The 11,916-nt window shown below is 45.6% G+C and overlaps 1 protein-coding gene across 2 annotated transcripts; it reads right to left on the reverse strand.

Annotated features, from left to right (window-relative positions):
- Positions 1–2,287: 2,287 nt before the first annotated feature.
- On the reverse strand, positions 2,288–11,816 carry ZC2HC1C (zinc finger C2HC-type containing 1C). 2 transcript variants are annotated; one of them, XM_004739238.3, is made up of 4 exons: positions 11,686–11,814; positions 10,915–11,020; positions 9,476–10,820; positions 2,288–3,511 (listed from the first exon to the last, which is right to left on the reverse strand). In XM_004739238.3, exons 3-4 carry the CDS (start codon positions 10,799–10,801, stop codon positions 3,248–3,250), a joined length of 1,590 nt encoding a protein of 529 aa, XP_004739295.1. In that variant the 5' UTR covers positions 10,802–10,820; positions 10,915–11,020; positions 11,686–11,814; the 3' UTR covers positions 2,288–3,247. The 2 variants fall into 2 exon arrangements, with proteins under 2 accessions (XP_004739295.1, XP_004739296.1); XM_004739239.3 differs by lacking the exon at positions 10,915–11,020 and having other exon boundaries at positions 11,686–11,816.
- Positions 11,817–11,916: the final 100 nt, after the last annotated feature.

Genomic DNA, 11,916 nt, shown 5'->3' on the forward strand with positions numbered 1-11,916 from the left:
CAAGGCACATTTGCACACATAATCTTTGCTTCCTTTCCAGTTTCTTTTTCTTGCTAACAGAATCATCTCTGCTGCTACAACTTTTTCCCCCAAACTTGTCAAATACAGTGCTTAAGATGCAGAGGGAGGGGGAAAAATGAACCACTGGAAGAGGAAGAAGCACTTCTTGTACTAACCTCCTCAGTCACAGTGGGCTTTTTCAAGTGATTATGTGTGTCTATGTTTACAAAACCGTTTTCCCTCTAAGAGGGTGAACACTCTTTGGTCTCCCTGGCATAGCACAGCCAAGTTACCCCTTCTCTTGGCTGATAATTTCACTGAAGTTTAAAGTTAAAAGCAGCCTTAAACTCACATTTCATTTGACTTGCCATATATTTGGAAACATTCATAACAGAAAGAACAGCTCTGGAGCAAGGATGTATTATAAATAAATTCTTTCAAATGAGTATCCCTGGGCCTCCAAAGAAGTATTACTCATTAAAGTCCTGCAGACTGGGCTGTAGTCAGGACCACAAAACATGTTCCTTCCTGCCACAAAGCCAAAAATCATTTATTACTTCAATGATTAACTATGGAAATAAACATGCTGATCACCAAACCTCACAGAATCAGGAACATGAGAGAGAAAAACACTATATCACATCTCTGCTTCCTCCTTTGTAGTTGTGAAGAATGATAAATTAATGACCAAAAGCAAATGTTGGCCAAAAGGTACCATGCGGCCTTAAATACACTGCTGTTAAGAAGTACTATTTCAGCACGTCTGCATATACTTTCTTATGACATGAGTTTCACCATGAGATATTTTCCCCATTGCTTAACCTTTTAAACTTTAAAAATTTATAACGTTTGCTTGTACTGAAGCTTCTTGGATAAAGACGCATCACCCACGGACAAGACCAAGCAGCCTTACCCACTGTCATCCTCCGCTGTCCAGGAAAGGACTTCGAGAGTAAAAGGGTTCTGACCTCTTCCCAAAGAGCAGATCCAGCTAAATTTAAAAGACTTCCTAGTTGCCCTAACCTAATCAAGGCCTGTGCGTGTTGAGATTGGAGGGAACAAACACTGAGGCACTACTGCGTCACTTCTCCCGCAATAGAAGAACGAATAACTGCTTCCTGTGTCTGTAGAAGGCACTCCCCACACATACATTTGTTCTCCCCAGAGGGCCCTGATCTGTGAACTTAATCCCATCATCCAGGGATCCCAAACCTGAGTGCCCCTGGGGCCAGGCAGGAAAGGTGACTAGGTGCAGCAGGCTGGTGGGGAGCGCTTGGTGATAGATGTGGTCAGCCCATCTGAAGGAGCTCTGTAGGGTTGCTGGCCCAATATTTCCAGAACTTCCAGCTTTTCAAGAGATTCTCCATATCCCAGGTTTTAAATGTCAGGTGTATGTCAAACCCGTAGGACAAAGCAGTCCAGAGGCTACCAATTTGCAGCCTTGGCCGCAGCTCCTTCTTGCCATCTGCATTTACCATCAAGGGTGAAACTTACAGTCTGCACTTCACTAGACTTGCCTGGGGAATGTATATATTGGGTTAAATATCCAGTGCGTGTGTGTGAGGTTTCTTCAAATGGCCAGCCGAAGGCCCCATTCTGTGATCCCTCTTTTTCTTTGCAAAAATTTAGAAGCATAAAGCAAGTCATTATGTTGTGTTTTCTAAGTATGTACATTTTTTTCAGGCTGGGGTCCTAATTGGTTTGATCTGTTAGCCCAGCCTTTTAGCAGAAGCTGCAGAGGAAAAGCTGTAGCGAGTGGTCATTTGTTCTTAGCAAATAAGGTTTTACTGTCTGCTTAGTCACCTTGGCCCCTGTCAGGTTGGGTGTTTTTTCTGCAGTATTTTAAACCAACAATTTGAGTGTTGCTCTCGGTACAATAATCCTAATGTTATTTCAGATCTGTTCTATCTTCATCCTGTCTGAACTGATTACCCCCAACAGGCATTACCTTATCACTTCTCCCACCTGACCAATCTAGGACTTACCATTTTATCATTTAATTTTTTTTTAACTTTATGTATTTATTTGACAGAGAGAAATCACAAGTAGATGGAGAGGCAGGCAGAGAGAGAGAGAGGGAAGCAGGCTCCCTGCTGAGCAGAGAGCCCAATGCGGGACTCGATCCCAGGACCCTGAGATCATGACCCAAGCCGAAGGCAGCGGCTTAACCCACTGAGCCACCCAGGCCCCCCAAAGTCCCCAAAACCCATTGAAAGAAGGTCTCATTGTGAAGACTACGTGCAGTACGCACAATGCTGCACAGAAAAACTTTAAAAAGTCCAGTATCTTTTTCATCAAAGTTTACTTTCTAAAAGAGAAGTTCGCTGTGGTAAAATGGGCAGGGACGGGTGACTTGGCAATGTCCCAGCTTGCTTTGATGGTAGACTTTGCTGCTGCATTTAAAAGGCCATATACCCAACCCGATCTCAAAGCAGAATGCCAGCAAGAGCTGAAACTGAAATTCCTTCCTTCTTTTTTCTTTCTTTCTTTCTTTATTTTATTTTATTTTTTGTGGGGGGGGCGGGAGAACATATGCAGTCCATTAGCAAAGAGCAACTCCTGGGGCATACGGGATGCTCTTTCCCAGCCCTACCATGCAAGGCACAAAAAGATGAGGTTCCCTTTATGGCACAGTACACCACTGTGGGTTTAGGATATACTGGCACCCTACCTTTACAAACTGGTATTGGCTTTCGGTCAGCACCACACATCACCGAGGTCAAGGGTAATTTTCCATTTGCCTTACAGCAAAATCATACTATCTTTTGTAAGCGCTGCCACGGGGGGGTGGGGGGATCATGATCCTCTGACACCAGCTCAATCTCATGTAGCAGCTTGAGATTCATTCAGAACTCTTCTGCAGGGGCAAGAAGTGTTAACAGGAACCACAGGCACATGCACAGAGGCAGGGGCAGGAAGGCACAGCAGAGGCAGGCACTCAGCACAAACCACACGCCCGCCTCGTGAGAAGAGAGCTTTACTGTGGGCCGCTCACTACACTGAGAGTCTTTGCCCATCCATTCCCAGGCCAATAACAAGGCGCACCAGCCTGAGGTGGTAATTTCGTGGGAAGCTGAGGCTTCCTTTAGCTTCCTGCTGCTTAGCGATGGGTCTCTCCTCACTGATTTAAGCTCTGCAGGCATATGGGGGAGATGTGGAAGTTTTAGTTCTGTTATGCATCACATTGTTCTACTCCCATTAACTGCTGATGAGAGCAGAGCCTTCTGCAGCTCCCACTGCTGTCTGCTCAACCGTAATGCTTCCTTGGAGGTGGAGGCCGGTTCTTAATGGTCTTACACTTGGGAATGTGCCGCTCGGCCACCTTGGGAGCAAAGTGGCGGCTGCAGTGAGGACACTGAATATAATCCGGATTTTCTGCAGGCAGGATGGGAGGCACATCTGCAGGGTTTCCACCTTTGGCAATTACCTGCTGGACCTCTCGGGCCTGACGGAGCGTACGGATGAAGGACTCGTGCTTCTGTCTCCAGTTGCTCTTCCGAGGAGGTTCAGCCTGTAAGGGGGAGGAAGACGGGTCAGTCAACTTGCGTTTACCACATCTCCTTCCGAGTCTTCATCGGAATGACAGTAGGAAATGTACAGGGTGTTTATCTGCCAGATCAGAGAGAACAGGAAAGGAGCAGCAGAGCGGACTTGCCAGAGTGGAAGCACTTGAGCTAAGGGCCAGGTGCTTATCGCACAGGCAGCGGAGAGGGAGAGGTGCAGGGCCGGGAATAAACTGGGTGCCTGGGCCCCTCTCCCATCTTGCACACCCAAGTGTCGGTCACTTTGAGCACTCTCACGGGAGAACGGGTTTGTCCTCTGGAGAAACCGAACCAGACAGGTTTCAGTCTCGGGAAGTCCAGGCATAGTAGAGAACAGGGTAATACTGAGGCTGAAAATTGGGATTAAGTGCAGGTATATGTGATGAATTATGGCGCTGTCGGCCTCCTTCCCCCATACAGCTCCCAGGACGTCAAACACGTTGGCACCCTCATAGGAGACAGGAGTTCTCTGCGTGCACCAAGCAGTCGAGAGAAAAGCTGTTAGATGCCGACCCTGAGTGACTCCAGTGAAAAGGCTCACTGTTTGATAACCCTAATATGAAGGCCTCCAGTCAACAAGCCCCACTTCAGGGCGCCTGAGTGGCTCAGTCGGTTAAGCATCTGCCTTGCGCTCAGATCATGATCCCAGGTCCTCAGATCAGTCCCACATCAGGCTCTCCGCTCAGAGGGGAATGGGCTTCTTGCTCTGAGATAAATAAAATAAGATTTTATTTATTTTTGTGAGAGAGAGAGGTGCCCTCCCTCTCTCTCTCACAAAAATAAAATCTTAAAAAAAAAAAAAAAAGTACTACCTTAAAACAATAACAACAAAAACAAGCCCCACTTAAGCTTAAATAGGAACGGACTGCCTGGGATCACCAGATATTTGAGTCAAGTTCTAATGAGAGAAACCAAAACAGGTACATTCTCTCACTCACTCTCAGGAAACAAGGAGGGAGGTAAAAGAAAACTTAAAGCCAGAGAACCAGAAAGAACTATTATAAATAAAAACTGTGATAGCTAAGAGGCGCCTGGGTGGCTCAGTCGATTGAGCATCCGACTCTTAATTTCAGCTCAGGTCATGATCTCGGGGTCATGGGATTGAGCCCCATGTTGGGCTCTGCACTCAGTGTGGAGTAAGCTCATTTCTCTCCCTCTGCTCCTCCCCCTGATCACTTGCTCTCGCTCTTTCTCTCTCAAATAAATACATAAAAGTCTTTATTTTTAAAAAGACCATTTAGGGCGCCTGGGTGGCTCACTGGTTTAAGCCTCTGTCTTCGGCTCAGGTTATGGTCTCAGGGTCCTGGGATTGAGCCTCGCATCAGGCTCTCTGCTCAGCAGGGGGCCTGCTTCCCCCACCCCCACCCCCGCCTCTCTGCCTACTTGTGATCTCTCTGTCAAATAAATAAAATCTTTTTTTTAAAGACCACTTTAAAAAATGGTGATAGCTAAAAATAAAAATAGAAATGTTGTAAAATATCAAGAAAATTGCTCAGAATGGGAAAAAAGATCCAGATGGAAAGTAGGAAAGATTAGGAAATTAGTAAACCAATCTAGAAAGTCCAACACCTGACCAAAAAGAGTGCCAAAAAGAATAGAAAAATCACACAGAAGATATTATTAAATAAGTAATACAATAAGCATTCCTAGAATTAAGGTCACTGCTCTTGAAATTGAAATTATCTACCAAGTAGCCAACACAATCATTGTAGGATTTCAGAATAGAGAATCCTGTAGGCTTTCAGAAAAAGAGAAACACCAGAAGAGGTTTCATACAGTGGAGCAGGAAGCAATAGGGCATAGATTTCTCAACGGTAACATTGGACGCTAAAAGGGAAAATGCCTTAAAAGTTAAAACAGAAAATCATTTTCTACCTAGAATTCAGTACCTGGTCAAATCATCTATCAAATATAAGCCTATTGTACGGATATTTTAATTCATTCTGAGACATACATATTTATATTTATGTTTATGTTTATGTTTATATTTATATATATAAATACACTGCCCATGCACGTTTCTTGAAAGCTTCAGCAAAGCAAGGAATAAAGCAAGAAAAAGGACATAAGAAGCTGGAAACAGGACTCAACATGGAGGAGCAAAAAGAAGCCCCACAACAACAGGTTTGCACCAGGCCTAGAGAATAACCAGTCCAGACTGGTGCAGGAGGAAAAAGAGTGGTGGGAGGGAAGTTTCCAGAATAGGGAAAAAAAAAAAATTAAACTGACGGATTAGGTGTTTGAGCATTTACAGAAACACTAACAGGTGTCTGACATCAGCTGGATCGTTTAGGAAAAAAATAATTAGAGACAGGTATGTAGGAAACCGAAGCAAATGAAAATATGAGTCAGCTATTAATTCCAGTTTCATGTGGGCAGAGGCAGAATTTATACACTCATCAGTGAACAAAATTTACATGGTTATTATAATGTAAAAGCTGACTACTGGTTTAACCCAAAGTTGTGATTCCACCATGATGGAAGGAGAAGGGAAGAAGAAAAGTAAAAGGAGAGGAGATGTGAAAGCTTAACCCGCAGCATTCATAGGAGGAAGTCAACAGATAGTGTGCAAAACCGATTAATCAAGAAAATAGGCACATTATTGAGAAATATGGAAATGCATACCAGAAGGGTCATCTATCAGGAACTGAAGGCTGCCACTGGGGGCCATTAGGATGAAGAAGGGTAAGGCAGGATCCTGCTTGTTGCCTTACAGATCACTTAGTACATGATTTTTAAAACGTATTCAAATATTTAAATTAATATAAAATTAATTTTAAAAAGACGAAAAAGGAGACAAGTGGCTGCTTGGTGATCTGATATTATTAATGATGAATGACAGGAAGAGATATTATCAAAGGAAAAGGATCCTTCAGGAGGGAGCCTTACTGAAACAGACAAGAAGGCAAGAGAATCTGTGTGTTAGAAATAGTATCCAGGAGGGGTGCCTGGGTGGCTCAGTGGGTTAAGCCGCTGCCTTCGGCTCAGGTCATGATCTCAGGGTCCTGGGATCGAGCCCCGCATCGGGCTCTCTGCTCAGCAGGGAGCCTGCTTCCCCCTCTCTCTGCCTGCCTCTCTGCCTACTTGTGATCTCTCTCTGTCAAATAAATAAATAAAATCTTTTTTTTTTTTAAAGAGAGATCACAAGTAGGCAGAGAGGCAGGCAGAGAGAGGGGGAAGCAGGCTCCCTGCTGAGCAGAGAGCCCGATGCGGGACTCGATCTCAGGACTCTGAGATCATGACCTGAGCCGAAGGCAGCAGCTTAACCCACTGAGCCACCCAGGCGCCCCAATAAAATCTTTAAAAAAAAAAAAAAAAAGAAATAGTATCCAGGAGCTTTTAAAAGAATTGGGGAAAGTTCCTCAAGTATATATGATAGTTCATCATATTAAATTAACTATTAATTCATCATATTCATGATATTGAGATTTTAATTCAGTTAACACTTATTTTTCACAAAGCACAAAGATGTGGTTCCTGTGCTCCAATGCTTAAGGTCCAGTGGAGAGACCAGAGCTACGAGTCTGCTGGAAGTTCTGTGAAAATTAAAAGATACAAGGAAAGTCATTTGTTCTTGTGAGTACAGTAGAGGAATAACAGGGAGACATTCAGCTTCCAAAGGCACAAAGCTCTAGAATAAGACTAAGAACATTCCAAGGAATGTTAGTGCATCTCAATCCAGATCCTTTCTGCTTCGGTATCCTTGAGGCATCATATGCCCACCCCGCCACAAAACTAGTTTCCACTAAGCTAGGCTGTCTAATCTCAGAAATCCAATTGTTTTGCTTCACTGCTACGTATTTATGAATTTAAGAAACACAAGATTCTTTTCAGGCAACTGCCAGAAACCACCCCCATAGTGGGACAGAGAAGACCCCAGTAGGTTGACCAGAAAGCAAACAGGAAAGAACAGGAACTGGTGCTCCTATCATTCTCTGCAAGAGCAAAATGTTGAATTCTTATTGGAAACTGGACTTCAGGTAGATTATCTCTGAACACAGAGGGACTTTTTGTGGCAATCTTCCAAACTATACTGAAAGAAATAACTGCAATTGACTTCTCCTAACAGCTGCTGCAAATATTGGAGTTTTTTAAAGGCCCCAGCAAGTATGCCTGCCCATAAACTGTTAAGTGCTTAGCAGGTAAGAGGTGCTAGTGCAGCACAAGGAGGGTTGGAAAGAGCCAAAAACAGAATATATTGTCATATTTTGTTAGAAAATTACAGCTGGTTGGGGCTTTGAGATCACGTGGTCTAGGCTTTCCCAAACTTTGGTCATCTGCATACCACTTTCACTTTATCCCCCTTACCATAAATTACTTAATGTTTTTCTTTACGTACATGATTCCTAGAAACCACAGGCTTCATATGTTGTTATATTTTTCTAATACACACTAAAACTACTAAAATAAAAAATGGTTGCCAGCATGCCCCACCTTGAGAAACACTCATTTACAGACCAAGGGGCATAACATCGACAGAGTGGTAGATTTATTCATGAGACACAGATCTAACTGTCCAAATACACCTGTGAAATACCCCTAAACTTACCAGGCAAGTGTCTCACAGTCTTTTTACAACCTAGTTTTTCTGCAGCGGGAATGTTAACCAAAAATACATTCCTTCACCTTTAAGGTGTTTAGACTCCAGATGGGGAGAAAAAAGATTGCAAACTTAATTATGTTTCATGTATTTACTAAGAAGTATATCAGAACTGAGCTAATCTTGAGAAAGTAGAGACCATTATAGGAGTTGTAACAAATCCTAATCGTGGGAGGTGGCAGAGTACATTACAAAGAACAAGGAACTCTCTCCCAAGCGTGAAGTGCTGCATCATTTTTCTCTTTATATTTTTCAAATCTTTTAAATTTTCTGAGCATTTATTAACTTTCATAATCAATAGAACATATATATATATTTTTAATATTTTACTTATTTATTTCTGAGAGAGAGAGAGAGAGCGTGAGCACATGCAGACAGAATGGCAGGAAGAGACAGTGAGAGAAGCAGGCTCCCTGTTGAGGAAGGAGCCCAATGTGGGACTCGATCCCAGGAGGCTGGGATCATGACCTGAGCCGAAAGCAGCTGCTTAACCAACTGAGCCACCCAGGCGTCCCGAACATATATTTTTTAAGTCTAGATTTTGCAGTCATTCTGACCCAGATTTATATGCTGACTCCATCTTTTTTTTTTTTTTAAGATTTATTTACTTATTTTAGAGAGAGTGTGTGTGCACAACCCGGGGAAGGGGCAGAGGGAAAGAGAGAACCCTCAAACTCCCCACTGAGCACAGAGCCTGATGCGGGGCTGGGGCCAGATGTGGGAGCCCAATGTGGGGCTTGGGGGGCTTGATTCCAGGACCCTAAGATCATGACCTGAGCCAAAATGAAGAGTTGATGCTTAACTAACACTTCACCGACTGAGCCACCCAGGCACCCCATATGTGCTGACTCTGCCATTTATTATTATTTTTTAAAGATTTTATATATTTATTTGACAGAGAGAGACACAGCGAGAAAGGGAACACAGCAAGGGGAGTGGGAGAGGAAGAAGCAGACTTCCTGCTGAGCAGGGAGCCTGATCCCAGGACCCCAGGATCATGACCTGAGCCAAAGCCAGATGCTTAATGACTAAGCCACCCAGGAGCCCCGACTCTGCCATTTAAAGCTGTTTGTGATCTCAAGCAAGTTAAACTCTCTGAGACTTGACTTTTGAATTGATAAAATAAGAGACAACAAAACCTTCACAGGATTCTGGTGAGGATCTTAACGAAAAGCTCCTGTCACAGTGACTGGCACACAGTAGTAATCAATAAATGTTAATTCTCACTTTCTCCCTCTATGACACATGAATTTTTTCTAAAGAAAACCGATATGACATCCCTTTACAATGATCCCCACTCAAAGTCAAATCCATAAGGCCCTTGCCTTGTTACCTTGACTGAGGCCGATCCCTTCCAGTTCAAGTACTGCTCTAGTTCTGTGCCCTTGGCCCGGGCCCTGGAAGAGTCAAACACTTTCCTCTTGGAACCCTGCATCCTGCTGCAGACATTGGAGTGTCTCTCCAGCCTGAGCAAGAGAAACTTGCGTCCGCAGTGGCTACATTCGCCAAGTTCGGGCTCTTCAGTGGAACAGCTGGGAAGCGAGGAGTCTGGGGACCTGGACAAACTCGGATTGCTGGTGGACCCCTGCCAAGCACTGCCAGGCCCTTCTGAAGACTGAGAACACTCTTTTGATGGCTCTGAGACTAGGTCTCGGATTTTGTTATTGCTTGCCACCAGTCTTTCCCTTTTGAGTTTCTGTATTCCATAATCAGAGAGCTGAAATGGACTAGTATTTTCTTGAGACCGTCCCCAAATTTCATCCTCTCCCTTGGCTCTACTGAAGACCTCCTCAGACCCGAATTCTGGGGAGAAGGCAGGTCTGTATGCGGTGTTGCTATTACCTTTAACTCTCCTCCTGGGGAGTGTCATTCTCTGTAGCTCTCTTTTTTCATTTTCCTTAACCTGTTCCTTTTCTTTCTGGATTCTTCTGAGTTCCTCCTCTGTCTTCTTCAGCTTTTCCCTTAGGAGGGTCTCTTTTCTTCGAATTTCCTCCTGTAAGCTCTCCCCTGCAGCTTCTAGTCTTTGGATCTGCACCCATTCAGCTCTGTTGGAGTTTGCCAGGGCCCTCTCCTCCTGTGTGGCAGCAACAGCATGAACCACAGATGAATGCACCCAGTTCCTTGAACCAAAGCTGCTGTATGGAAACTCTCTTGGCTCAGGGGGTCTTGGAGAAACATTCTGGTCCCCATCAATGCCAGCCTCCCCAGTACTATGAGACTTCCTATGGAACACGGGTTTCAGTGGGTATGCCCGGTCTACCCCAACTCGCTTCTTTGTGAAGGATATGAATTCCTGATTATGTGTTTGGGGATACCGGGACTGAGGGCTTGATGAGTAAAATAAACCCTTTGCTTGGCCCTGGGGATTGCTTCTTAAATCTTGCTGGCTGATTCCAACACAGTGGGGATAGGAGCAGTTCCGGACTTTCGTGCAGGTGTTCCATTTGGAGTGAGTGTAGATATTATCCAGTGTCAACTCTTTGTTGCTCAAAAGTTTCTGATGGAAATTGTTCCTCGGGTGCCCAATGGAGGACCGCTGAGAAGAGTCACCTTTTTCACAGGGCTCTTGCTTCGTGGAGAGGAGCCCTGGAGCTTCTCTCTTATTATATGGAAGCATAACGCCCACAGGCAGAGATGGTGCCAACTGGAGGCCAGCCATTCAGGGACTGGACTGAAGCCTAGGGGAGATTTAAGCCAGATATATGTGAGGAATTTGTCTGAGGTTCCTCCCCGCTGCTAAAATAAAAGTGTTTCTCCATGTGTCCTACCTACCTATTCTCTTGAACTTTTTAGAGACAGAGGTGCTGGGTCTGCCAGAGCTTTCCTTCAATAAGCATTTGGTGAACGCTCATTATTTCCTGTGGGTGCTGATTAGGTCCTGAGGATAGAGAAACGAATGTGACACGGGTGTTCCTGCCACCTAGCTTTATTCCAGTACCAGCCTCTGCCATTCACAGTGATGCTCCTGCCATACACAGGGCACTCCCTAGTTGGGGGGGAAGATTTACTGGGAAGAGCTACTGGATCGAAAATCGGGTTTTAGGCCTGTGACACAGGACAAGCAACTTTCCGTTGCTGTCTCGTTTCTTCACCAGTAAACTGAAGTTCCGCTCAGACTGGCATTTAGGGACCTTAGGAGTCTGAGTCCAGCCCTACTGTTTCACAGGTGAGCAAACTGCGGCCCAGAGGTCAGGGCCTGGCACAGAGAGCTCTCCAGCGTCCCTCCTGCTGGAAGCGTGCCTGAGTCCAAAGAACCCAGAGGCTGCCCAAGGCCTGCAGCAGGTGCCTGATGTCAAACCCTCAGCTGAGAAGTCCCGGCGACGCGGACTACGAAGGGTCTGTAAGCTGAGACGCGGAGGCCACCTGGCCTGGCCGCCGCAGCTTTTAGATCCGGGACGCTGAAGTCACGCACCGTCCTAAAGGGTCAGCCGGGGGCGCCCCCACTGGGGACTCCGCTTTGAGAACAAGCCCTCGCTCTTCTATCCATGGGACCCTGGGGAGGTCGAGGCGCTGACCCCATGTCTGCCCTCCCCTTCCGCGTACCTGAGGCTCTGGAGCACCGTTCCTGCTCAGGGAAAACCCCAGCACTTAGCTTCCCAGACCAGACCAACCCCATGCCAACCGCTCGCCGCGCAGGCGCTCTCTGAGGGCCTCTGTTTTTCTCGTTGCCTGGAGACGGAGCGCGTGCGCGCCCAGCCCCTTCTCCGGCTGCGAACGCCACCCGTGAAGCGCGCGCAGGCGCAGGCCGCACGCGGACCTGAGGCGCCCGCGAGG

The sequence above is a fragment of the Mustela putorius genome, unplaced genomic scaffold, assembly GCF_011764305.1.
Source record: "Mustela putorius furo isolate JIRA1106 unplaced genomic scaffold, ASM1176430v1.1 tig00000129_pilon_pilon_pilon, whole genome shotgun sequence".
Lineage (NCBI taxonomy): Eukaryota > Metazoa > Chordata > Mammalia > Carnivora > Mustelidae > Mustela > Mustela putorius.